This window comes from Gobio gobio, assembly GCF_949357685.1.
Source record: "Gobio gobio genome assembly, chromosome: 21".
NCBI lineage: Eukaryota > Metazoa > Chordata > Actinopteri > Cypriniformes > Gobionidae > Gobio > Gobio gobio.
In genome coordinates, this window is record NC_137117.1 from 10,460,231 (window position 1) to 10,486,076 (window position 25,846).

Sequence of the window (25,846 nt, forward strand, 5' to 3'; positions counted from 1 at the left end):
TTTGTAGATTGTATGCAGAAAAATGTTTCCCATTAATTTCCTATGGGGGTCATTTTTGACCCGAAGGTCCTGAATGTGACTTTTTTTTTTTCGACCACTCAGACTTTTCAAATCCTGTCCCCAATTTTTTGGGGTGTTCATATACCGAGTACCAAGTTTCGGACCATTCCGATGAAGCAACAATTTAAAAAAAAAAAATTATAAAACGCAAGATCCACTATAGTGGTAAAAATGTGCTATTGCATGATAAAAATGCTCAATGTGTCCACTGGATGGCACCGATCTCATTTAAAAAATTGCTTTCATGAGGCCTAGGCTTGACTGTATGAAATACAGCTTTAATAAAAAAAAATAAAAAATTATATTTATATATACTTTTTTTATTATATTCAGTGGGAAAAAATGGGCCATAATTATTGCATAAATATTAATTATTAATCATAAAATTATCTCAAAACACCAAAAAAGAAAATAAAAAATATTATTGAACAAAAATATATTTCATTGATTTTCCTCAAATCTTTTTTTTTATCTTAATCCTGCCCTCCGGGTCATTTTTGACCCGAAGGTCCTGAGTGTGACCCATAAATGAAGAACCCCAGGGGGTAAAGTCCTCATGAAATCAAAATCGATCTTATTTACTTTGTTAGCACACATTACAGGTCTTAGGGTGAACAATTAATCGGTGCAAGTTAATACACAGAAAAAAAAAATTGGGTCCGTAGAACATCTAATGTATCCATTTACAACATGTTTCTGCAGCAGTGACAGGCTCTCAAAACCTCTCATGAACAAACAAAGTGAATCGACGAATCGACGTAAGCAAGATATTTATTGTGCATTGTTAGCACCTTCATTGAACTTTGTGAGATCGCGATGAACTGACATAGCGACAGCGTTTAGTGATCGTAAATGGAGCGGTCTTGGCTCACTTTCGAGTCTACAATCTATATAATCCACTGAATAAAACTACTGTTTTTCATGTTGCAAAAAGGATTAATGGCCAATTGCTCGCTGTAAAGTTTCGAAAATCACACTGGAGTCACATGGACTACTTTAACGATGTTCTGGACCTTGAAAGTGTTAATTAAACAGCTGTCTAAGGAGAGGTCAGAGAGCATTTTTGGGTGAGTTAACCCTTTAATGCATTCTTGCTTAATAGAACTATTCATTTTATTGTATTGATCCCAAACTTTTGAGCGGTAGTGTGTGTTGGAAATCGTTTGCCTGAGGCAATATGTAAATTACAAAAATTAGCAATCAATATTTAAAAAAAAGACTGCAGAATGCTGATGTTGACCAATCATATTCCAGTAAGCCATATAAAATATATTAAAAATGGACATGTTAAAAAAAGGAAAGAAAAGAAAAAGCCTGGTGATATATTATATCAATATCTGAGTTATAATAGTGATTTTAAAGGAACTCTCCACTTTTTTAAAAGAAAAATAGGCTCATTTTCCGACTCCCCTAGAGTTAAACAGTTGAGTTTTACCGTTTTCGAATCCATTCAGCCGTTCTCCGGGTCTGGCGGTAGCACTTTTAGCATAGCTTAGCATAGATCATTGAATCTGATTAGACCGTTAGCATCTCGCTCAAAAAAATGACCAAAGAGGTCATTTCAAATATTTTTCCTATTTAAAACTTGAAAAATAAACTTTAAAACCTGAAAATAGTCCCCAGCACGCTCCCTGTGTAAGCAGGTTGTCACGTTGGTTATGTTGACGGAAGTTAGCACTCGTGGTACGGCTCAAAGTTCCTTGATTATTACGCAGGAATGAGAGTATAGTTCCTAGCGATATTGGTCTAGAAAATCACAACTTTTCATTTTCCGTCGGTCTTAGTACACGATGTAACTACAGAAGAGTCAAGTTTTAAACAGGAAAAATATCAAAACTCTTTGGTCATTTTTTTGAGCGAGATGCTAACGGTCTAATCCGATTCAATGATCTATGCTAAGCTAAGCTAAAAGTGCTACCGCCAGACCCGGAGATCGGCTGAATGGATTCGAAAACGGTAAAACTCAACTGTTTAACTCTAGGGGAGTCGGAAAATGTGTTCCTTTAATGCAAAACTTCATCTTCATTGGTAGTTTTTACCCCAAAATATTAACATCATATCAAATTATTCTTAGGATGTCAATACAGCATGGTTAGGTTAAATATTGCAATATGTTCAAATATACATTCCCCCACCTCTAGTAACCAGAATATTACCTGTGCATCACAAAGAAAAAGCACACACAACAATATACTGAAAACTCAGGATTTCCATTGGCATTTGGTGACGCCAGCTACAATTCAACTCCAACATACTCAAGGAGAAATACTTTATGTCCAATGAAAAGTACAGTTATGTGTGCAAAAGAAAGATTAAGGGAATCATGGACCATGAGCCTCTAAAAGAGCTGAAGTGTGAGCCTCCAGCATGTGTCCGGAGATTGAAGAGACGGCGTCCGGAGATCCTTCTGAGCGCAACCGTGTGAAGCGAACAGATGATATGAGCAGACAGAAGACACACGACCAACTTCACGTGCCTTTCAAGCTGCAAGCTCACACCATTATTGGTGTTATTTGTCATAAAAGGATTAATAACTAACTAATCATTTTATTTTTTAAAGGGATAGTTCACCCAAAAATGAAAATAATCCCATAATTTACTCCTAGGTGTACATGACTTTCCTTTTTGCAGTCCAACACAATCGGAGTTATATTAAAAATTATATCCTGGCTATTCTCAGCTTTATAATGGGTGTGAATGATAACTTATAAAAGTAATCCATATGGCCCCAGGGGGTTAATAAAGGCCCTCTGAAGCGAAACCAATCATTTTCGTATGAAACATATCCATATTTATAACTTTAGAAACTATAATAATTTGAGTCTAGTTCTGGAGGAAGAGTGACCTCTGACCCGATGCATGATGTATTGAAGCGCAGAGGATAGAGCAAAACACAACACCAGGCAAGAAATTAGAGTCTAAAACGAGAATATTTAAAGAGAAATCTGGGAGGAGCTTGAGTCTTTGTTTGAACTGCGAGAGGCGTCTACTCTCACCTGAGCTTACGTCAGATCAGAGGTCACTCTTCCCCCGGAAGCCAGTGATTATAGTTTTGTTAGTAAAGTTATAAATATGGATATTTTTCTTACAAAAACGCGTTGCTTCACTTCAGAAGGCCTTTATTAACCCCCTCGAGCCGTTTGGATTACTTTTATGATGAATGGATGCACTTTTTTGGGCTTCAAAAAAGTAAATTATGGTATAATTTTCATTTTTGGGTGACCTAACCCTTTCATCTACTTACTTGAATCTTATTATTATTTATTTATGTTTTACTATTAATTGTTATTTATTTATTTGACAGTCCCTTGTGACACCCTGAAAACCCCTGTTTTAAGCCACAAAGCTTTGGCAAATTCACAGATGATCTGTTCTTCACAATCACTCAAAACACTGACACAGTAACACAAGAATGCATGTAACCGGTCCAATGGGATCAACGGCAAAAATTCCCATCATCAGCGTGCATGTTTCTAGCATTTGCTTTGGCTTTCATTGGCGCGTCTTTAGCCCTGTTCGGACAGTAATTGTTTCTCATGGGGTCGTAAGGTATTTTCAACATTTACAGGGGATAGTCTGTGATTATAGCGCCGCCTGAATCCAGAAAGTCAGTGAAAACAAATAGTTAGAATTACCTACTGTTTTCGTCAAACACCAAGTTCGTACAGTAATTTAATTGCTGTCCGAATCAAGAAGAGATCAATTAAAAATTCACCGTTTAAATCCTTTTTGACCACTGCCAATCATCTGTAATTTAGATGCATTTTCGAGCACTTTTATTACTGAAATGCTGAAAAGTATTTACTAGAACAATATTTCATCACCGCTCAAAAGAGAAAGATAAGACAAGCACATACACATTTGAAATGGGTCGTTAGCAATTATATACATTAAACATATAAACCAAGCAGCTTTATTTCCGCTAGTTTCCACATTTTTAAAATCACGACATCCATCATTCTGAGATTAAATACAAGACAGAAAACCAACTCGGAAGAAATCACCATCCGAATGCATGCGTTGTATCACTGAGGTGCCATACAAATTTTTATGGACGAGAATTTTTTATTGATCTCTTCTTGTAAACTCAGTGGATTCGGTGGATTACTCTGGTGGAGGGAGAAAAACCCTGACATTCTGTATTCAGACGGCAATAAAAATCACAGACTAGCCCCTGTAAATGTTGAAAATACCTTACGAGCCCATGAGAAACAATTACCATCCGAACAGGGCTTTTGTCTTAGTTTTCCAGTGCGACGGTGAGATTACACTAAAATCTCAGTAGGATCTCTTTCTCTTGCTGTTATCCTTTTTTAAGTCCATCAGCTACAAATCTGTCCAGCACACGCTCTGGAGGTCGTCGGGACCGCTTTAGCTCCCACCGCCTGGCGTGCACAGCTGGGTGATTAACAGGGAAAGCTGGCACGGTACGTCCAGAGAGACGAGGGCGCGCTAAAGCCTATTGCCACCGCGCCGCTGTTACCAGCTGGCATAAGAACAATCCACTCCACTGACGGAACGAGGGATTGTGGGAGCTAAACAGCAGTGACCGCTCCGCTCGAGCCAAACTGGCTCCCGATAACACGAATACTGACCGTCTCATGACCAACATAAACATCAAACTCAAGCTCCCACCAGCCAGCGTTAAACAGACCTGGGAAAGGCCTGGAAAACAAATGTTAAAACGCAAAATTTAGTCGCTCTCCGGGGCCGTGACCGAAAACCCTGGCCTTTAAACGAAACTCGGTCTGGTTTTATGTCGAAACATGACTAATTCTGCTTTTTTTATGACTGGCAGGGATGAGGAGTTTGTTATGAAAGGCGCGTGCACTTGCCAACAAAAATGTTGCAATTAAATCACACCACAGCAAATCTGATTACATGATAAACAGTGCAAAACAGAAACACAGGTTTGGCTTTTAGCACAACATGCTGAAACCTTGACAATAAGGCGCAACTTGACTTGCAAATGTGCTCCAGATGCGAGTCTTTAAATCATAAATGATCAGACGCACCATTTTCACCTGCAGGACCATAACACAGGTGGAAAAAATCCCCCAAACCAGAACACATAGCACTACTGAGAACAATTTACAACCACAAAGCATTAAATACTCTAGCCTTGTGATATTGACAACATGCGAAGATATAAAAGTGAAATTTGGGTGCAAAAATGGCTTGTTTGGAATTATTTGTTGTTAAAGGGTCACTTCAGCAATTCGCTTTAAAGGATTAGTTCACTTTTAAATAAACTTTTGCTGATCATTTACTCACCCCCATGTCATCCAAGATGTCCATGTCTTTGTTTCTGCAGTCGAAAAGAAATTAAGGTTTTGGATGAAAACAGTCCAGGGTTTTTCTCCATATAATGGACTTCAATGGGCTCCAAACGGTTCAAGGTCCAAATGACAGTTTCAGTGCAGTTTCAGAGGGCTTTAAACGATACCAGACGATGAATAAGGGTCTTATCTAGCCAAACCATCAGTTTCTGCGAGAAACCGAGCAGTGTTTATGCTATTATTTTACCTCTTAACAGAGGAACGCGATAATCTCTGAGCTCAGCCATAACTTCCGGAGAGTGAGGTCAAATTATATTGTGGTCATAGATGTATACATAGATGCCTCATTAGCGACTTCATGGAACAGTAGAATGAGGCATCTACAATCGATATATCTATACCCACGATCGAATTTGACCTCACTCCCCGGAAGTTATGGCGAAGCTCAGAGATGATCACGTTCGTCTGTCAAGAGGTAAAATAATAGCATAAACACTGCTCGGTTTCTCGCAGAAACTGGTCGTTTGGCTAGATAAGACCCTTATTCATCGTCTGGTATCGTTTAAAGCCCTTTGAAGCTGCACTGAAACTGTCATTTGGACCTTGAACCGTTTGGAGCCCATTGAAGTCCATTATATGGAGGAAACCCCTGGAATGTTTTCATCCAAAACCTTAATTTCTTTTTGACTGCAGAAAGAAAGACATGGACATATTGGATGACATGGGGGTGAGTAAATTATCAGTAAAAGTTTATTTAAAAGTGAACTAATCCTTTAAGCTTTGTATCAGTAGAAACCTGGTAGTATTTTCAAAAGCTCATTAGCATATGACCGCCCACCCTTTACATGTGAACTGTTATTGGCTGCGTTTAAGTTCAGCCATCCAGTATACAGAGTTAAATGACGAACGGCGGAGCGAACTATGCTGGAATGCGTGGACAATCATGACAGATATCATTTGCATGAAGAATGCTAAAAAGAATTCGAGGATTTGACACAAATTATGTAAACTTTACATCGAAGCATACAAGTTAGTAAATAAAGGGGGAAGAGAGAGCGAGAGAGAGAGATAAACATTGATGACTCACCTTATTATTTGCCAAGTATAAATAACTCAGCCTTTCCAGAATATGAAACCCTTCATCGTCGAGGCCTGCACACACGCACACACACACACACACACACACACACAAGTATGTTATTCTTGACATGCTGCACATTAATGTCATGTTTCATTTCATAATTTATGTTCGTACCCATATTTATATACTGTATATCTTCTGCTCACCAAGGCTGCATTTATTTGATCATAAATACAGTACAATTTAAAAGAACTGTTTTCTATATGATTATATTGTAAAATATTATTTATTTATTTGATCAAAACTGAATTTATCATCATTACTCAAGTCTTCAGTGTCACATGATCCTTCAGAAATCATTCTAATATGAGGATTTGATGCTAAAGAAACATTTATGATCAGAATCAGTGTTTTATATTTTTGAAGAAACTGTGATTTTTTTTTCAGAACAGCATTTATTTGAAAAATAAATCTTTTGTAACATTATGAAAGTCTTTAGTGTCACTTTAACCCTCAAGCCACCCTCGCCTAACCAGAGGTGGGTAGTAACGAATTACATTTACTTCGTTACATTTACTTGAGTAAATATTTTGGGTAACTTGTACTTTTAGAGTAGATTTAAAGATGGGTACTTTTACTCTTACTCAAGTAGATTTTTTGTGAAAAAACTGTACTTTTACTTAGTTACATTCGGTGGCGTTCCTCCGTTACTGTCAAATGGTAATAATTATATTATATATATTAAAATAAGTTCATATGACTTTCGCAAGTCTCGCGAAACGTTGGAGAGGCTGCTTCGCGAGAGGTTGCTACGCATCACCCGCTTATAATTAGCGCGCGTTTAGTCGGAAGATGATGACCGAAGCAGAGGAAGATGTGTGTGACGGGAGGCAGATTGCCCGTGGCCTCAAGTTCAGTCTATGTTTTCACTCCAAGATGTCAAAAATAATAGTTTCATAATGCGATGCATGTTGTGTGCACCACAACGAACTGACATCTCTCAGCATACAAGAATTCCACTCTGAAAAGAACATGTAGCGGTAAGTGTCACAATGATGCCTATTTGAACACTATTAACGGTCATTTGGTAACTATGGGAAATTTTCCCTTATTATAATACTATTTCACACACTGTCCCAGTGTTTTCCTCATATGCGCTCGTGTAAGCAATGACAAATCGTTTGAATCCTCCAAACAACACACGTCCACGAACAAACGTTCACATCTTCACATTTACATATCCTTTTCTTCACAAAACGAAACAAATTGAACAGCCTAATGTGACGTCTTGCATTTATACACAAATCCGGACAGACACCTGTCTGAAGTGTAGAAAATGCATACAAATAAAAACGGTATTGTATTTTATTCCTACTTAAAGAATAGCCTATAAAAATATAAGAATGCACTGTGAGCTAACATGAATAAACCATGAACAGCTGGATTTTTATGAACTAACGTTGAAAAATATTAACTAATGCTGAACAGAGGTGTTGTTCATGGTTAGTTCATCTTATAATACATTAACTAATGTTATCTAATACAACCTTATTGTAAAGTGTTACAGAGAGGTGTGTGAAAGCTCTCCAAGTAGGGTTTTCGCTTCTTATCAATCAGATTGAAAGTAACTAGTAACTAACTACTTGAGTAGTTTTCTCATCGAATACTTTTTTACTCTTACTCAAGTAAATATTACGATTGCTACTTTTACTTTTACTTGAGTAAATATTTCCGTAAGTACTTGTACTTTTACTTGAGTACAGATTTTGGCTACTCTACCCACCTCTGCGCCTAACAGCCCTTAATCCCGCCCTCGTGGACACATTTAAATGTTATATCACCATCTTTGATAAAATTAATTCTATCAATTTATTCCTTTTTTGTGATTTTTGGGGTATTAATGAATTTATTTACCTCTAAAGTACCATTTTTTAATGTAAAATATGCTTATTTTTATGTTATATTTCATATTTCTTTAACTTCAGTAAAAAAAAAAAAAAACATCGACAAGTTCAGAGTGCCAAAATCTAAAAATGTGGTGACATCTGGTGACCTATGATGGTATTAATTTCTTTTTAAAGCTAAAATATCAATAGCCACTAGATGGCAATATAACTCAATGGTTGCATATGGGCTGAACTCTGTAAACCAATGTTTTAACAATTCTTTATTATTTTTAAATTGCCCAGTTATTGGCTCTTTTAATTCATTTGTTTGTGTATGTGTGAGAGACAAATTTGACAAAAATAAAAAAAATAAAACTCACTGTTATAGGCTCAGTCAATGGCTTTCAATGCAATGCTTTTGTGGATGGAGTGTGTTTGAGTGTGTGTGAGTGTTTGCCACATTGAGAATGTTGTATAGGCTCACTCCTTCATTTGTGTGTATGTATGATCTGCATTGTGATGGATTTATTGATTTTTATTGGACAAATAAATAAAAAATATGCTCGGAATTGCAGTTTTTTCCATTCATTCCTATGGGTGCCCATTTTTGTCCATGAAGGCGGTATTAAGGACTTTTTTTTCAAGCACTTAACATTGTAGAAGCGAGTCAATTTTTTTATTGTTGTGTGTTCAGGTGGCAAACTCAGGAAAAGTAGCCAAGTCTTGTACCGCTCAGATTAAGGAAAGTATTTTTTTTTTTAAACGATGTTGCCCTCATTTGTCCAAAAGATGGCTTTAGGGTTAAAACAAATGAATGCATCCTTCCTACATAAATAAAAGTATTAATTTCTTTCTTTCTAGAACAGGGACATTTAAAGGAATAGTTCACTTAACCCTCTGGGGTTCTTCGGGTCAAAAATGACCCGAAGCGTTTTATAAAAAATGTTAAAAAATCGTAGCTTCATCGGAATGGTCCGAAACTTGGTGACTTTATTGGTATTTGGTATATGAACACCCAAAAAATTGGGGCCAGGATTTGAAAAGTCTAAGTGGTCGTAAAAAAAAATAGTCACACTCAGGGTCTTCAGGTCAAAAATGACCCCCATAGGAAATGAATGGGAAATTGGCAAAAATATGAAAATACAGAGTTTTTTTGTGCATACAATCTACAAATCAGCCAGGATGCAGAAAAAAGGACGCAACAGTGAAGGGGTAAATCTCTAAAGTGTAAGAGTGCAAAACAGACAAAAAAACTCACACACACACAAAAACACAATTAGCTTTTGGAAACGCATTCATTTGTGTGTGCGTGTGTTTTTGTGTGTAGAAGTGTGTGTGTGTGTGAGTTTTTTTGTCTGTTGTCCTATGGGGGTCATTTTTGACCCGAAGGTCCTGAGTGTGACTAATTTTTTTTACGACCACTTAGACTTTTCAAATCCTGTCCCCAATTTTTTGAGTGTTCATATACCAAGTACCAATAAAGTCACCAAGTTTCGGACCATTCCGATGAAGCTACGATTTTTATTTACAAAACGCAAGATCCACTATAGTGGTAAAAATATGCTATTGCGTGATAAAAATGCTCAATGTGTCCACCGGATCTCATTTATAAAATTGCCTTCATGAGGCCTAGGCTTGACTCTAAAATGAAATACAGCTTTAATAAAAAAAAAAATAAAAAAAATGATATATATATATATATATATATATATATATATATATATATATATATATATATATATATATATATATATATATATATATATATATATATATATATAATTTTTTTTTATTTATTTTTTTATTATTATTATATTCAATGGGAAAAAAATGGGTCATAATTATTGCATAAATATTCATTATAAATCATAAAATGATCTCAAAACACCAAAAAAGAAAAGTAAAAATGTTATTGAACAAAAATATATTTCATTGATTTTACTCAAATCTTTTTTTATCTTAATCCCGCCCTCCGGGTCATTTTTGACCCGAAGGTCCTGAGTGTGACCCATAAATGAAGAACCCCAGAGGGTTAATAGTTCATTTGCTTTGCATGTCGTTCCAAACCCATTTGATAGAAGCACAACATGATTGTGAAAAATGGTGTTTGACGTCAGTGAGCAAATTCAGTCTGTTAATCACACGGAGAATTCATATATGGCTTCAATATGTATGCATCATATGTCATATGAGCGACTTTTATTGTGCTTTTTGTCCTCTTTTAGCTCATATGCATGCATGGAACAGCATGTTAGGCGAGTAGGCCTAAATAATAACAGGATTTAATTTTTTTATGTAATCTGATGTTTCGTCTGATTTATTTCAATAAAAACATTTCCACTTCAAACAGTCATGTTGAGCACACATGCAGGAAAGAGTGGAATCCAAACACAGCAGCTCTTTCACCACCCTTCCCCTCTTCATCCCTCTTTCACGCTGACCCTCTGTAACAGATTATTGTGCTATTTTCCGCTGCTGTCCTCCGCTGACCCCCTCTGCCCCTCCCATCAGCTGTACCTTGTGTCGTGAGGCGGTTGTTCTGTAAATTCAGTGTCTCCAACTGCTGAAGACGGGACAGATGCTCCAGCGTGACCTCAGTGATTTGGTTATTCTGGGACAGAGCAGAAAAATAAATGGCATTTAACCCTTTAAACACATAAAGCCTCTTTGTACACAATCTACATGCCTTCTTTGTTGAGCAAGTAAAGGCCTTTTAGTGCAACTGTAAAAACCTCCCCCGTCTTTTTGTTGTGAAACGTTTACTGACTTTTATAAAGTAAACATAAGAATAACTTTAAAATTTTCAAGATGAAGCAACTTAGCTTTACTTGATTGTACATACTTTTTTGGTTCGTATGCAATGTTCATATCAATTATGCACGTATGATTTAAAACAACAATAATGGTATATTTATTCAGCAAGGATCAAGGATGCATGAAATTGATCAAAAGTTACAGTGAAGACAGTTATAATGTTGAGATGAAAAATATTGAGTACAACTGTTTTCAATATTGATAATAATCATAAATGTTTCTTGAGTAGCAAATCATCATATCAGAATGCTTTCTGAAGGATCATGTGACACTGAAGACTGGAGTAATGATGATGAAAATTCAGCTCTGATCACAGGAATAAATTACATTTTATATTTATATATTCATATAGAAAACATTTTCTGAAAATATTGTAAAATGTAATTTATTTATTTTTATTTTAGATTATAATAATATGTTTTTACTGTATTTTTGATCAAATAAATGCAGTCTTGGTGAAAAGTAAATTAAATAAATAAATAAACAAATAAACAAATAAATAAATAAATAAATAAATAAATAAATAAATAAATAAATAAATAAATAAATAAATAAATAAATAAATAAATAAATAAATAAATAAATAAATAAATAAATAAATAAATAAATAAATATATATATATATATATATATATATATATATATATATATATATATATATATATATATATATATATATATATATATATTTATATGTAAGTGTATATAATTTTACTATATTTATATATAAAAAATATATATTTTTTTAATATATATTTAAAAAACTTTTTTTATATATATATAAAAAATATCAACCCCCACCCTCAATAAAACTCCTGATACTTAAAGGGTACTTAAAAATGTAAATTCTGTCATTATTTACTCAACCTCACTCTGAAAAAAATTCCACTAATTGTACCTTTAGGGGTACAGCAGCTTGTCACTGGGGCAGTAAAAGGACACCATTGTCTGATAAGGCAGCGAGGCAACGAGTCAGCTGTCTAGGTTTGGTTTAGGTTTTGGTTAGGCCTGGTAAACGGAAGCTCAAGCATGTTCGCTTGACGTGTGAGAACCGAGGTTCATTCTCGTGTTACGCAGCACGTTTGAGCTTCAGTAAGAACCAATGAGGTTCTGTTTATGTTCGCTGATCAATGTTTCAATGTGAAAAAGCCTGAATTCAATCCGTTCATCATATAAAGCAATCATGTCTCTTCAAAAAATGTGAACAAAATTGTATTTATTTGGATCATTTATTTGTATTTATTTCGATCCAAGATGGCGGCGCGAGTAGTTCGCGAGGCTCTGGGTCTCTCCAGATTCTGCAATTTTGCGGTATTTTTCCTGCTCATCTCAGGTCTGTTCGTTCAGAATAGTTGTGCCTTAACATCGTACACCCGTGGTGAGATTTTGGATATTGGTTTGCGAATTTCCGACAGTTTTATGGACAATCTTCGACTCCTTCCTGAGATCGCTAGGACACCCGAGGCTATGCACTCTACCCGGCCGGGCGGAAGTGCTGAAAGGCGGCGCCGAGATCGTAAACAAAGGCGGGGGATACGCGGAGGACTGAGAGCTAAGCTAAGGCTAAAGCTAAGGCTAACCCCACATCGGCTCTCTTTACCCAGTATTTTCCTTGCCAATGTACGGTCGCTAGTGAACAAAATGGAGGAGATTCGACTCAGCATCACACACAGCAAGAAACTTTTGAACTGTAACATCCTAATCTTCACGGAAACCTGGCTAAATGGCGGAATACCGGACACCGCTATTGAGCTAGCGGGATGCCACACGCTCCGGGCGTATAGAACATTAGATGGCTCCGGTAAGACCAGAGGTGGTGGATTGTGCATTTACATTAACAAAGCCTGGTGCACAAACTCTGCTATTGTTGGGAGTCATTGTTCAGCTAACCTCGAGTTTCTCATGGTTAAATGTAGACCGTTTTATCTACCGCGGGAGTTCACTTCCACCATTATAACTGCAGCCTATATTCCCCCGGATGCTGATGCCAAGCTTGCTATGAAAGAACTTCATGCAGCCATCAGTAAACAACAGACTGATCACCCGGAAGCTGCTTTTATTGTTGCAGGTGACTTTAATCATTCAAACCTAAAGTCAGTGCTACCCAAGTTTCACCAGCATGTTTCCTGCCACACCAGAGGAAACAAAACCTTAGACCATGTTTACACAAACATGGCTGGCGCTTACGTTGCGACACCCCTCCCCCACCTGGGACAGTCAGATCACCTCTCTTTGTTCCTCATCCCCAAATATTCACCCCTCATCAACCGTGTGAAGCCATCAGTGAAGACCATCAAGGTGTGGCCTGCGGGGGTTGATTCCACACTCCAGGAAAGGTTTCTACACACAGACTGGAGTGTGTTTGCTTCTCAAGCCACCAGTGGCGCTCACACAGACATTGACTCCTACACCTCCTCTGTATTGGATCATATCAATACCACCATTGACAGTGTTACAACCCAGAAACAGATCACCACATACCCAAATCAGAAGCCATGGATGAACAGGGAAGTGCGACTCCTGCTGAAGTCACGCAATACTGCCTTCAGATCAGGAGATGCACAAGCCTACAGTACGTCCAGGGCAAACCTGAAGAGGGGGATCAAACAGGCCAAGCACTGCTACAAGCTAAAGATAGAGGGTCACTTTTCCAACTCTGACCCTCGACGCATGTGGCAGGGCATTCAGGCCATCAGTGACTACAAACCCCCCCACTCCACCCCCGCAGCCACTGATGTCAACTTCCTGAACGAGCTAAATCACTTTTATGCTCGCTTTGAAAGAGACAACAGAGAAACTGCCACCAAGCTCAAACCCTCAGCTGACCCACCAATCACACTCTCCACCACAGATGTCTGCAAGGCACTGAGCCGGATCAGTGCGCACAAGGCTGCTGGACCAGACAACATCCCTGGTCGTGTTCTCAGGGTATGTGCGGAGCAGCTCGCTGGGGTTTTTACAGACATTTTCAACCTGTCTCTTGCCCAAGCAGCTGTACCATCATGCTTTAAACGCACTTCCATTGTGCCAGTGCCAAAACACTCTAACCCGAGGTGCCCTAATGACTACCATCCTGTAGCACTCACACCCATCGTCATGAAGTGCTTTGAGCGGCTGGTCCTGGAACACCTAAAAGACTCTATACCATCCACATTGGACTCACACCAGTTTGCCTACCGCAGCAATAGGAGCACAGAGGATGCCGTTTCCATGGCACTGCACTCTGTGCTCACTCATCTGGACAATAAGAACACTTATGCACGCATGCTGTTTGTTGACTTCAGCTCAGCATTCAACACTGTCATCCCAACCAAGTTAATAGCCAAACTTGGAGACCTGGGCATCAACACTTCAATGTGTAACTGGATTTTGGACTTCCTAACTGACAGACCCCAGAATGTTCGTTCAGGATTCACCTGCTCCACATCCATCACTCTTAACACTGGTGTACCACAGGGCTGTGTGCTAAGCCCGTTTCTCTACTCCCTCTTCACCGCCGACTGCAAGCCTGTGTATGGATCTAATTCTATCGTCAAGTTTGCGGACGACACAACGGTGATTGGTCTCATCAGCAACAACGATGAGACTGCCTATAGGGAGGAGATCCAGCACCTGGCCACATGGTGCACCGAAAATAACCTGCTCCTCAACACCACCAAAACGTCAAGAAAGACAAGAGGCACACACGACACCATCCACATCAATGGAATGGCTGTTGAACGTGTCTCCAGTTTCAAGTTCCTGGGGATCCACATCTCGGCGGACATGTCGTGGACGACCAACACCTCCAGCCTGGTCAAGAAGGCTCACCAGCGCCTCTTCTTCCTGAGGACACTGAGGAAGAATCAGCTCTCCTCGGCTATCCTGGTGAACTTCTATCGCTGCGCAATAGAAAGCATCCTGACCAACTGTGTGGCAGTATGGTATGGGAGCTGCTCTGTTGCGGAGCGCAAGGCACTGCAGCGGGTGGTGAAAACTGCCCAGCGCATCACAGGGACTCCACTACCTGCCATCGAGCACATCCAGAGGAAACGCTGCCTGCATCGAGCTCGCAGCATCCTCAAGGACTCCTCGCACCCAGCCCACAGACTGTTTTCTCTCCTGCCCTCCGGCAGGCGTTTCAGGATCCACCGGACCAGGACCAGCAGACTAAAGAACAGTTTTTTCCCCAGAGCTGTCTCTTTATTGAACTCAAACCCCCGTTGATCCACTTCCCTCATAAACTGATAACTCTCCTACCTCACATCCGCCTTCACTTTGTTATTTGCACTACCGACTGTTTATTAGAGTCACAACTGTTTACTTATGCATTTTGCACTACCACACCGTAACTGGATGATGCTCATTTGCACTGCCGACTGTATTTACAGTACCAACTGTTTACATTTGTATTTTGCACCGTACTTCTAACTGTAATATGCAATCACTTCCACTGCACTTTTACACTTTTTTCGGATAGCTTCTGTCCATAATTTATTGCACTACCTTAATCCACTGCCATCTGTAAAATTCTGTTTATAGTAATAGCCATCTGTATGTTATATTATATTCATAGTACATATCCACCTGTAAATTCTGTTTATAGTATTAACCATCTGTATATTATTCACTGTACATATTCACCTGTAAATTCTGTTTATAGTAATAACCATCTCTCTATTTATAGATATATTTATATATATTCAGTACATATCCATGTCCTGCACTTATGCAAACGTTGTATATCCTGCACTTGCTGCTATTGCACTTCTGGTTAGACCTAAACTGCATTTCGTTGCCTTGTACTTGTACTTGTGTAATGACAATAAAGTTGAATCTAATCTAATCTAATCTAATCAATTTTTCAATCTCTTTATGAATATTTTGAAGCGTCAAAGTGGTGCTTTGCAAAAATATCTTCATTTGTGTTCTGAAGATTAATGAAAGTCTTACAGGTTTGGAATGACATGAGGGTGAGTAATTATGACAGAATTTTAATTTTTGGGTGAATTATCCTTTTAACATTTCAGATGCATGAATTTGATAATTTCAGTCTGATTTTATCAGCAAATGAACAAGAAACAAAACACTCAGTGAAAGTGTTCTGGGGAAACTATCTGCAAACAAACAAACAAACCCACGCACCTGCAGCGAGAGCTGACGGGTCTGCTCGAATATCTCGTGTGGGAATTCATTAAGGCTCGCTCCGTTACAATCCACCGCCCCCTCCTCGGTGCAGCTGCAGTTCTCCGGACAAGATATCTTTTGCTCCACATTTTCCACTATTCCGGGGGCGTCCTCCGCCTCTCCGTCTGTTTCCGCCTGACCGCGAACCAGAGTCCAGCCCAGCAGAAGCAAACACAGCAGCTCCAGCAGGCCGCGCCGCTGATCCATATCACTGCCGACTCTGAATGCGTTCGCTCGGCCAAACGAGATCCAAAATCCAAGTCTGAATGCTGTTCACCAATCCAGCCAGAACCAAACCAGATCTGGACCTCCGGGCATCAAAAGAAACCTGAGATTGAAAAGGATTGATGCATATGTGATTTAGGGAGATTTCGTTCTTGTAAGTGTGATTATTAGAGTGCAAAATAGACACACTGAAATACTGCTTTAATTAAGTAGTAAAACATGTTTATTTTCAATGGGGGAAAAATATTATTATTTATATTTTTGGCACTCTAAAAAATGCTGGGTTAAAAACAACCCAAGTTGGGTTGAAAATGCACTAACCCAGCAATTGGGTTGTTTTAACCCAGCGGTTGGGTTAAATGTTTGCTTAAAACAACCCAATTGCTGGGTTAGTCCATTTTTAACCCAACTTGGGTTGTTTTTAACCCAGCATTTTTTAGAGTGTAATATTTATTATAATTATTGCATAAATATTAATTAGTAGGCCTCCCAAGAAATTCTCTCAAAAAAAAATGTTATTGAGCAAAAATATTACATTGTGTTACTTTTCACCTCAAACAACACAAGTGCGACTCCCAAATGAACAATACCAGAGGGTTAAGTAAAAATGCAATGAATGGTGCGTATATTTAGCAAAATGCTCCTCCTTGATTTTCCTAGCTGACTACATTTTGAATGGCTTTGAGGTAAATGAGCGATTCCATGCGACATGATATGGATTTCGATAAGCTGTACTATCTTTCAACATACCTTCTGATGTTCATTCATGTTTATTTCATGCCACAAACTTATTGCGATTAGATGGGAGGTCCACTGCAAAGCTTTGTTCATTCGTCAACTGAAAACAGCATTGACTGAAAGATCGATTCTTGGAATTTAAAGGGGTCATGAACTGGCTTTTTAATTTTTTTATACTGCTGTCTGAGGTCAACTTATTACGTTTGCATGGTTTTTACATTCAAAAACATCATAATGAATAAGTAATAGGCTATTTTCTGCCTTGGTTTTGAGGCTCTCTCAAGACACCCTCGGTTTTGATGGGCGTGCCGCACTGAAGACTTGGAAGTAAACGCCCACGGCTATGATTGGATAAGATTTGCATATTTAATGAGCTTCAGCTCCCCTCAGTACATGTGGGAATTGTTTTGAAAGCGTGTGGAGAAACGCTCACAGGTCTCGCAAGATGTCTTTATCAAACACCCGCAATTGATTGGAATGTTAATTTTTTATTACTTGGCCGGCCCGATCGGTGAATATAACCGCGAACCGTACACACACAGATCAAGAAAGGAATGTTATTTCACTATTTAAGATAGCCCGTCAGTAGGCCGGTGATACATTTTGGTAGCCCGTCTGAAAAACACATAGCCCCGGGACGTTGGGCTTTGAGAGCCCTGGCCCATAACGTTACAAGTCCGAGTCTGATCGCGAATGAACCAATAACATCTCAAATAAAGGATTCTCCAGCCTGTGACCAGTGTTGGGGAAAGTTACTTTGAAACGTAAATTGCGTTACTTGGTTACTTTTTAAGATAAGTAATGTGTTACATTACTTTTGTGTTACTTTTTCTCACCTGGCCTGGGTTTTTTTATAACATAATTGTTTTATTAAATGCATAAAACTATTTGTTTTATTAACATATTTAATTATTGGAGGTTCTGATTATTGATTTTGAGAAATAAGCTACTGAATCTTTTTTGTGCAAGTGAGATTAGTAAATGCCATCTCACATTTAGTCTAGAGCTACAAGAACCATCATCTTTACAAACAAAGCCTCTGCACTCCCCCCCACCCCCCACCCCATATTCTGAGATCTCGTTATCTGGGCCTGGTGTCAATAAAAGCTTTTCTTTGACTAACAAGGACGTTTTCAGCTCTGAAACTTACAGGATATTCTTATATCACGATTAACTTTTATATATCAAAGGCTCAAAGGAAAGTTGATTTGTCAATTCATCACCCCTTTAAGAATCAATTTTTCAAAATGAGAATCGATTAATTGATTAAATCAAGAAATCAATATTTTAAACCAATAAGCTGTTTTACATAAGTGTTTATGTTCTATTTCAAATTTATTTTGTCACACATGTGCAGTGAAATGTTTTCTCTACGCTTCAAATAATAGAAATAAAAAAAGTATTTTTATATATCATAATCAAAGAAAATATCTCGACTAGGGGCGCATCTGGTACTCACAAACAAAACTATGGGTGATCCAAAAGGGGAACAAAATATCAAAAATGGTTTGGGGATCCTGTTGCAAAACAAGAAAATCCACACCCAGGCACTCACATAGTTAAAAAGGTAAAAAAAAAAAAAAAAACACCAACACGTATCAGCCCAAACAAGCCTTCATCAGGCACCCTTTTTCTTGTTTTGCAACAGAATCCACCTTTTTTTTTTTTTTAAAGAAAGGGAAAAAAATCACAAATAAGATCTTTTGACATCTGTCATTTCTCATAGAGAGATGAATGGGCTTTCGCTGAAGTCTCCTGCTTCTCTGAGAAAAAGCTCTTCTGGAGGTTCACATAAGATCAACAATGTCTCAAACAACGATCAGATTTGCCAAGAAACCAAAGTCTGTGATCAAAAGTCAAACATTTCACAACTAATTCATCCAAGACCAAATATATCATTTGAATGCTGCTAGCATAAATAGACTATTTAAACTCTTTCAAACATGTAGTTGTTGCTGCTACCTACATTAGGTTTCCTGAGCAATGAGAGCAAATTCTGAACAATTACATTTTCCAGGTTTGTTTGTTATAAATAGTTTAGTCTCTAAGACAAAAGAGTAGCATGACTTTTTGTTATTTCTTCCCTGTTCATCTTATTACATCTGTATGTCAGTTCTCAGAGAACCATATTTATTCGTATATTTACAGTTTTGACACAGCATTCAGTCATTAAGTGATTTATGACTTCTATTTATTATTCATATCAGGCATAACATTATGACCCCTGATGGTGTGCTGTGGTATCTGGCACCAAGATGTTAGCAGTAGATCCTTTAAGTCCTGTAAGTTGCGAGGTGGGATCAGTCTTGTGTGTTCAGCACATCCCACAGATGCTCGATTGGATTTAGATCTGGGGAATTTGGAGGCCAAGTCAACACCTCAAACTCGTTGTTGTGCTCCTCAAACCATTCCTGAAGCATTTTTGCTTTGTGTCAGGCGCATTATCTGCTGAAAGAGCCACAGCCGTTTCCATGAGAGGGTGTACATGATCTGCAACAATGCTTAGGTAGGTGGTACGTGTCAAAGTAACATCCACATGGATGGCAGGACCCAAGGTTTCCCAGCAGAACATTGCCCAAAGCATCACTGCCTCCACCGGCTTGCCTATCCTGGTGCCATGTGTTCCCCAGATAAGCGACGCACACACACACGGCCATCCACGTGATGTAAAAGAAAACGTGATCCTTCAGACCAGGCCACCTTCTTCCATTGCTCCGTGGTCCAGTTCTGATGCTCACGTGCCACTGTTGGCGCTTTCGGCGGTGGACAGGGGTCAGCATGGGCACCCTCACTGGTCTGTGGCACTGTGTCTGACACCTTTCTATCAGAACTGGCATTAACTTCTTGAGCAGTTTGAGCTCCAGTAGCTCGTCTGTTTGTTCGGCCCACACGGGCCAGCCTTCGCTCCCCACGTGAATCAATGAGCCTTGGCAACCCATGACCCTGTCGCCGGTTCTGTTCCTTCCTTGGAGCACTTTTGATAGACACTGACCACTGCAGACCGGGAACACCCCACAAGAGCTGCAGTTTTGGAGATGCTCTGACCCAGTCGTCCAGCCATCACAATTTGGCCCTTGTCAAACTCACTCAAATCCTTACGCTTGCCCATTTTTTCCTGCTTCTAAAACATCAACTTTGAGGACAAAATGTTCACTTACTGCCTAATATATTCCACACACTAACAGGTGATGAAGAGATAATCAGTGTTATGATTGCTGATTGATGATACTGGTCATAATGTTATGCCTGATCTGTGTATATTCTATATTCATTATTTAGCAAACATACAACAGCGATTATTGTGGTGCTTCAAATTATAATGTGGTTAATTTCACCACAGTAAATAAATCCAGGTCTGGATTCATTCACCATGTGCAAGCGCCACCAAACCCCTGATCTGAGAGCAGTTTTCTCTCAACGTGTTCATACAAACCTCAACATTCCACATCTGAAGTCTCGTTTGGAAGGAAACATTCTGGAATGAGTTCCAACAATCTCAAACAGGTGTCTAACATAAACACGGAGGAGCTGGACTGAAGCGGCCGCTTGGGGGGAAAGACTTTCTAGAAAAACAGCTCCAAATCACTGTTATAGTGTTATTTCTATAGTATTTATTACAAGGATAGTTAACTAAAACTTAAAACATAAAAAGGAAATATGACAAAATATAAAAACCTTAAACTTATTGCAGCTAGTTGCCAACTTTAGTTTAACTTGATGTAAAATAACTAAAATTAAAACTGAAATAAAAAAAATTATTGAAAATAGAATAACAAATGCACAACAAAATGTATTCATATTTGTTAAGATTTTATTTTAATATATTCAATTTCCACATTAATTTTAGTTTAAGATTTATGTGATTTTACTATTTCTATTTAGCTTTAATTTTAGTTTTAGTAAATTTCTACTTCCACTTATTTCGGTTGCACTAAAAAAAACCTGGTGATACACTGATAAAAATGATTCTGTGGTGAAGTAAATACTACAGAAAAAAATGTATCTAATTTCTACATGAAAAAGTTAAGTAAATATATATTAGTGCTCAATTCAAGCTTATATCAACGTTATAAAATGAAGTAAATCTACACCACTTTTCTGATAGCGGTGTTCCCATCATACACTGGGGTTTGAATAATTAATTCGGTTTTCGCGTAGGTTTTATCGTTGCTTTTGTTGTTAGGTTTAGTAACTTTTTGTGACATTTGGAGTTTTAGTACACATTTCTACACATTAGACATTTTCTACTCAAATTGCACATTCAAACTCAAAAACGATCCGTTGAATGTTACTGTGCACTGTGTATTGAGATCTCTGTGTTCAGGAGCCGCTTTACTTCTATTATATAGATATGGTGTCTACACAATATCTATAGTATTATTTACTTAGATGTGTCTAAGTAAAACATACTCTTTAAAAGTGTGGTTTAATTCAGTGTTATATTGTTCGAGTAAAAAGTATTTCAAAGGAAACTTCAACTTAGCAGAAATTATAGAAATTAAGTACATTTTACTTGTTTTTTTCAGTGCAGAAATTGCTAGAAAATTTCACAGATAACTACAAAGAAACGGCACGTAAATGTTGAAGTATTTTCTTGTAAAACATACTCCAGTAATATTTGTTTAACTTTACTGTTAACGTGCAATATTTATATTTTATTTCAGCTTTATTTAAATGAATGAAAATGATTTCGATGTTTTAGTCAGGAATAACACATCATGACTCTCATTTTGCCAAGTAGCTCATACTGTGTTTACCACATCCTAGTCGAACAAATATAGCTGTAACTGTTCCCTGGTCAAGCCTTAACCATGAACATAAAATCTGACAGGAATCTTATTCCAGTATCAACAAGGATGTTGATCCTGGAACATGTCCTACTTGGCAAAATCATGGCGTCTCAGCATCCCAAATACCCTTTTCACTGACTAATTTATATACTGTGAGGTCCAAAAGTTCAAGAGCACAATAATCTAAACCACAGAATACCAAATCTCATTCTGCACTGTGACTTAGTTTGTGATTTCCTTGCTTCCGTTGACGCTCTTTGGATCACATCAAATCATTTACACGACACCGTTTCAACTAAAAACGGATGGTAGTTCGTTCACACGGCAGCTGCGTTTTGAGGGACCACAAACGTTTTAAGACGGGTTCCAAAGTGCAAGTTTTTGAAAACGATACCGTTATCGTCTCCGTGTAAACTACAAAAACATGAGTGACATCGCCAACTACTGGCCTGACAGCAGAATACAGTGTTTTTTGTCGTTTTCACTGGTTTTCTCAGATCGTTTTTAGTACATTGTTGCATGGGTGTCGGAACCATTGTATGCGGAACCAACTTTCTACGATCAATGATATTGGACCCACTCACTTTTATCGTCTCTAACTCAGCACATCTGTTTACCTACCCTTAATCGATAAACACTTATTATTAAACACGTTAGACGCTTTATTTCCACTTTTCTAATATTTTCTTCATTTTTACTGAAAATAAAGGCCTTTCCGATCTGATAAGTGATGGAAAAAGGGAGTAAAGTGAGTTCGGCAAAAGGCGGATTCGAACCGCGGGTCGATTTGCGTCAAACCTTGATGCCATGCGTCTTACCCCTACACTATTGCCACTCTCACAGATATGGTGATGTCCGTAATTTTGTCTTGCCCAACCAGACGTTTAGCAAACAAGGCAGTATATTTGTACTTAAAGGGTTTCTTCAATGATTTAGCATTAGGCTTTGTATCAGTAGAAACCCAGTAGAATATTCGAATTATGGTACTTTCCCCACTCATATCCCCCTGAGACGAGAGAGTTATGCATTTTATTTCTGGAAAAAATCCTGGAAAAAAAGTTTGGACGCATGCGCGAGAATATGACGTAGCGCCGGGGTTCGGGAATCCATGAAATGCACACTTTAACCCCATTTTGAGAACTACGCCGAGACCTAAAGCACGATCAATGTAGAATTCAACAGCTTAGACACGCGCGTCTTCCTCTGCTTGTAAATAAATCGCTTCTGGTCATGTGTCCGAACGCCGGATCTGCGTCATATTCTCGCGCATGCGTCGTGGAGGCACACACGGAAGACAAGAACAAGTTGGATAAAGGTGTTATTTTGATTTTTTTTTGCGCACAAAAACGTTTCGGTTACTAACGTAACCTCGGTTCCCTAAGATGAGGGAACGAGTATTGCGTTTTGCTAAAACGCTATGGGGGAATTCCTTTCCTCGAGATATTGAAGCAAATTTTTATCCAAAAATACCATGTACACGCAGTGCAGCTGCACAGCTCTCAGCAGGAAGCAGCTGCGTGCTGATTGGCTGTGCCGCTGCAACTGCAGCAACCTATGGCGAGACCGTGGGGCGGGACGGACCAATCAGGTCCTTCCAAATTCCCGCCACAAGGGGCAACAGAATTTGCATAGCCTAGGGTATATAAGACCCACTCTCGCAAGGTTAGTCAGGTTAATCGACTGAAGCGACTCCTGAGCAAGTGAGCAAGCACGGCAAGCAAAACGCAATACTCGTTCCCTCATCTTAGGGAACCGAGGTTACGTTAGTAACCGAAACGTTCCCTTACGAGAGTACTCTCGTATTGCGTTTTGCTAAAACGCTATGGGGGACCAATGCAAAACGCCGTGCTTGCTTAACGGCTCTAACGCCGACGACACCAAACCCAGGCCAACCTAGGTGGGCCCGTAATATGATATCAAGAAGTCCCAAAATGAGCCAGACCTGAGTCAAGCCTTTAATGAGAATGAACACGATATACGTGTAATATAATATATAGACCGGACATAGTCGGGCCAGGAATAATGAATGGCCAGATAATTCGAGCCGTATAAGGAATGTGCTATGACTTATACAATACTTAACCCAGACCGGACTTTTCGAGCCTTAAGGGTTAAAACTGTACACAGCAAGAAGCCCAGCCTATAAGGCCGGGACATCCAAATATAATCTGATAAGTGGACGGGGAGGCCCAGCCTGCCGCCACACAGATATCATTTAGAGAAATGCCAATAGACCAAGCCCACGAAGAGGCCATGCCTCTAGTAGAATGGGCTTTAATGCCTAAAGGGCAGCTGAGATCTTTAGACTCATAAGCCAGCGAGATAGCATCTACTATCCATCGTGACAAGGTCTGCTTTGTAACCGCGCACCCTAAGGTGCAGCCGCCAAAGCATACAAAGAGCTGTTCAGTTGCCTAAGCAGCGGAACGCTCCATGTATATCCTCAGCGCTCTGACAGGACAGAGCAAATTAGCATCTTCTTCATCTATCGGTGATGAAAGTGCTGAGAGTGAAATGACCTGTGCTCTGAACGGAGTTAAAAGCACTTAGGTACATATCCATGTCTTGGTTTGAGGACGACTTGAAGTCGTTTGGCCCAATTCCAGACACGAAGGCGCTCACAGAGAGCGCGTGCAGATCACCCACTCGCTTAACTGACGATCGCCAGCAGAAAAGCGGTCTTTAGTGACAGGAGCTTAAGCTCACCGAATGCAGAGGCTCAAGTGCAGAGCTCTTCATGACATCCAAGACACTGGACAAGTCCCATATAAAGACTGAAGAGGGGGCGAGGTGGGTGAAGCCTTCTAGCCCCTTAAAGGAAGCGAACAATGTTAGTCCGTTCACTTGAATGTGATACGCTGCTATAGCAGCCACATAATTTTGAGCGTGGAGGGGGAACGACCCGCGTCCAGAAGCTCTTGTAAAATGTAAGCACTTCTGACACTTCACAATCCTGTGGGGTCAGACTTCGCGCTTTACACCAGTCCGAAAAGACTGACCATTTGTCTGAATAGAGCCGCCTGGTCGCGGGGGCTCTAGCTTCAGTAATGGTATTCAATAATTTTTCAGAGAGGTTCTCATGTACCCGCTGATGGGCCAGACATGAAGCGCCCATCGATCGGGACGGGGATGCCAGATCTGTCGTCCCGCCTGCATGAGGAGGTCTCTCCTCAGCGGGACCGGCCACGAATCTGTATCCGACATCTGATTCAGTAGTGAGAACCAAGGTTGATTTCTCCAAAGCGGGGCTATTAAAGCACAGCGCATCTGCTCTCCCTAATCCTCTCTATGACCTGAGGTAACATTGAGATTGGGGAAAAAGCATAAAGAAGAAGGTTGGGCCATTCGTGGGCCAACGCATCCTTGTGCTTGGAGAATTATATTCGGCATTGAGCATAGCCTTGTGAGGCGAAAAGATCCACTTTTGCCTCTCCAAGAACTGCCCCAATTGTCTGAATTGCACCTGGACAGCATGTCCGGACCCAAATTCAGAATGCCTGGCACATGAGTCGCTCTCAGCGTATTGTGCTCTGCCCATATTAGGACTTCTTACGCCATTGTGTGCAGATCGATTATTTTCAGACCGCCTTGGCAATTTATATAGGCTACCACCGACCTGCTGTCCGTTAGGACCAGGGCATGGTGGTGCTTTATGTACGGAAGGAAAGCTCTTAGCGATAGCGTGACCGCTTTCATCTCTAGACAGTTTATATGAAGGCTCTTCTCCGAGTCTGACCAGAGACCGGAGACTGGCCTGCCCTCGTGAAGGGCTCCCCAACCTAGGTTGGATGCATCTGTCGAGATAAC

General features: G+C 39.3%; 1 protein-coding gene across 1 annotated transcript in view; it reads right to left on the reverse strand.

The window, feature by feature from the left end:
* podn (podocan) overlaps window positions 1-25,846 on the reverse strand; it is a 54,775-nt gene that overhangs the window by 23,601 nt on the left and 5,328 nt on the right. Inside the window, exons 2-4 of the mRNA XM_079801969.1 lie at window positions 16,245-16,614; window positions 10,824-10,917; window positions 6,427-6,491 (exon numbers count right to left, since the gene is read on the reverse strand). Coding sequence (XP_079658095.1) covers window positions 6,427-6,491; window positions 10,824-10,917; window positions 16,245-16,493 — 408 coding nt within the window. The 5' untranslated portion in view covers window positions 16,494-16,614. The remainder of the gene's footprint in view (window positions 1-6,426; window positions 6,492-10,823; window positions 10,918-16,244; window positions 16,615-25,846) is intronic.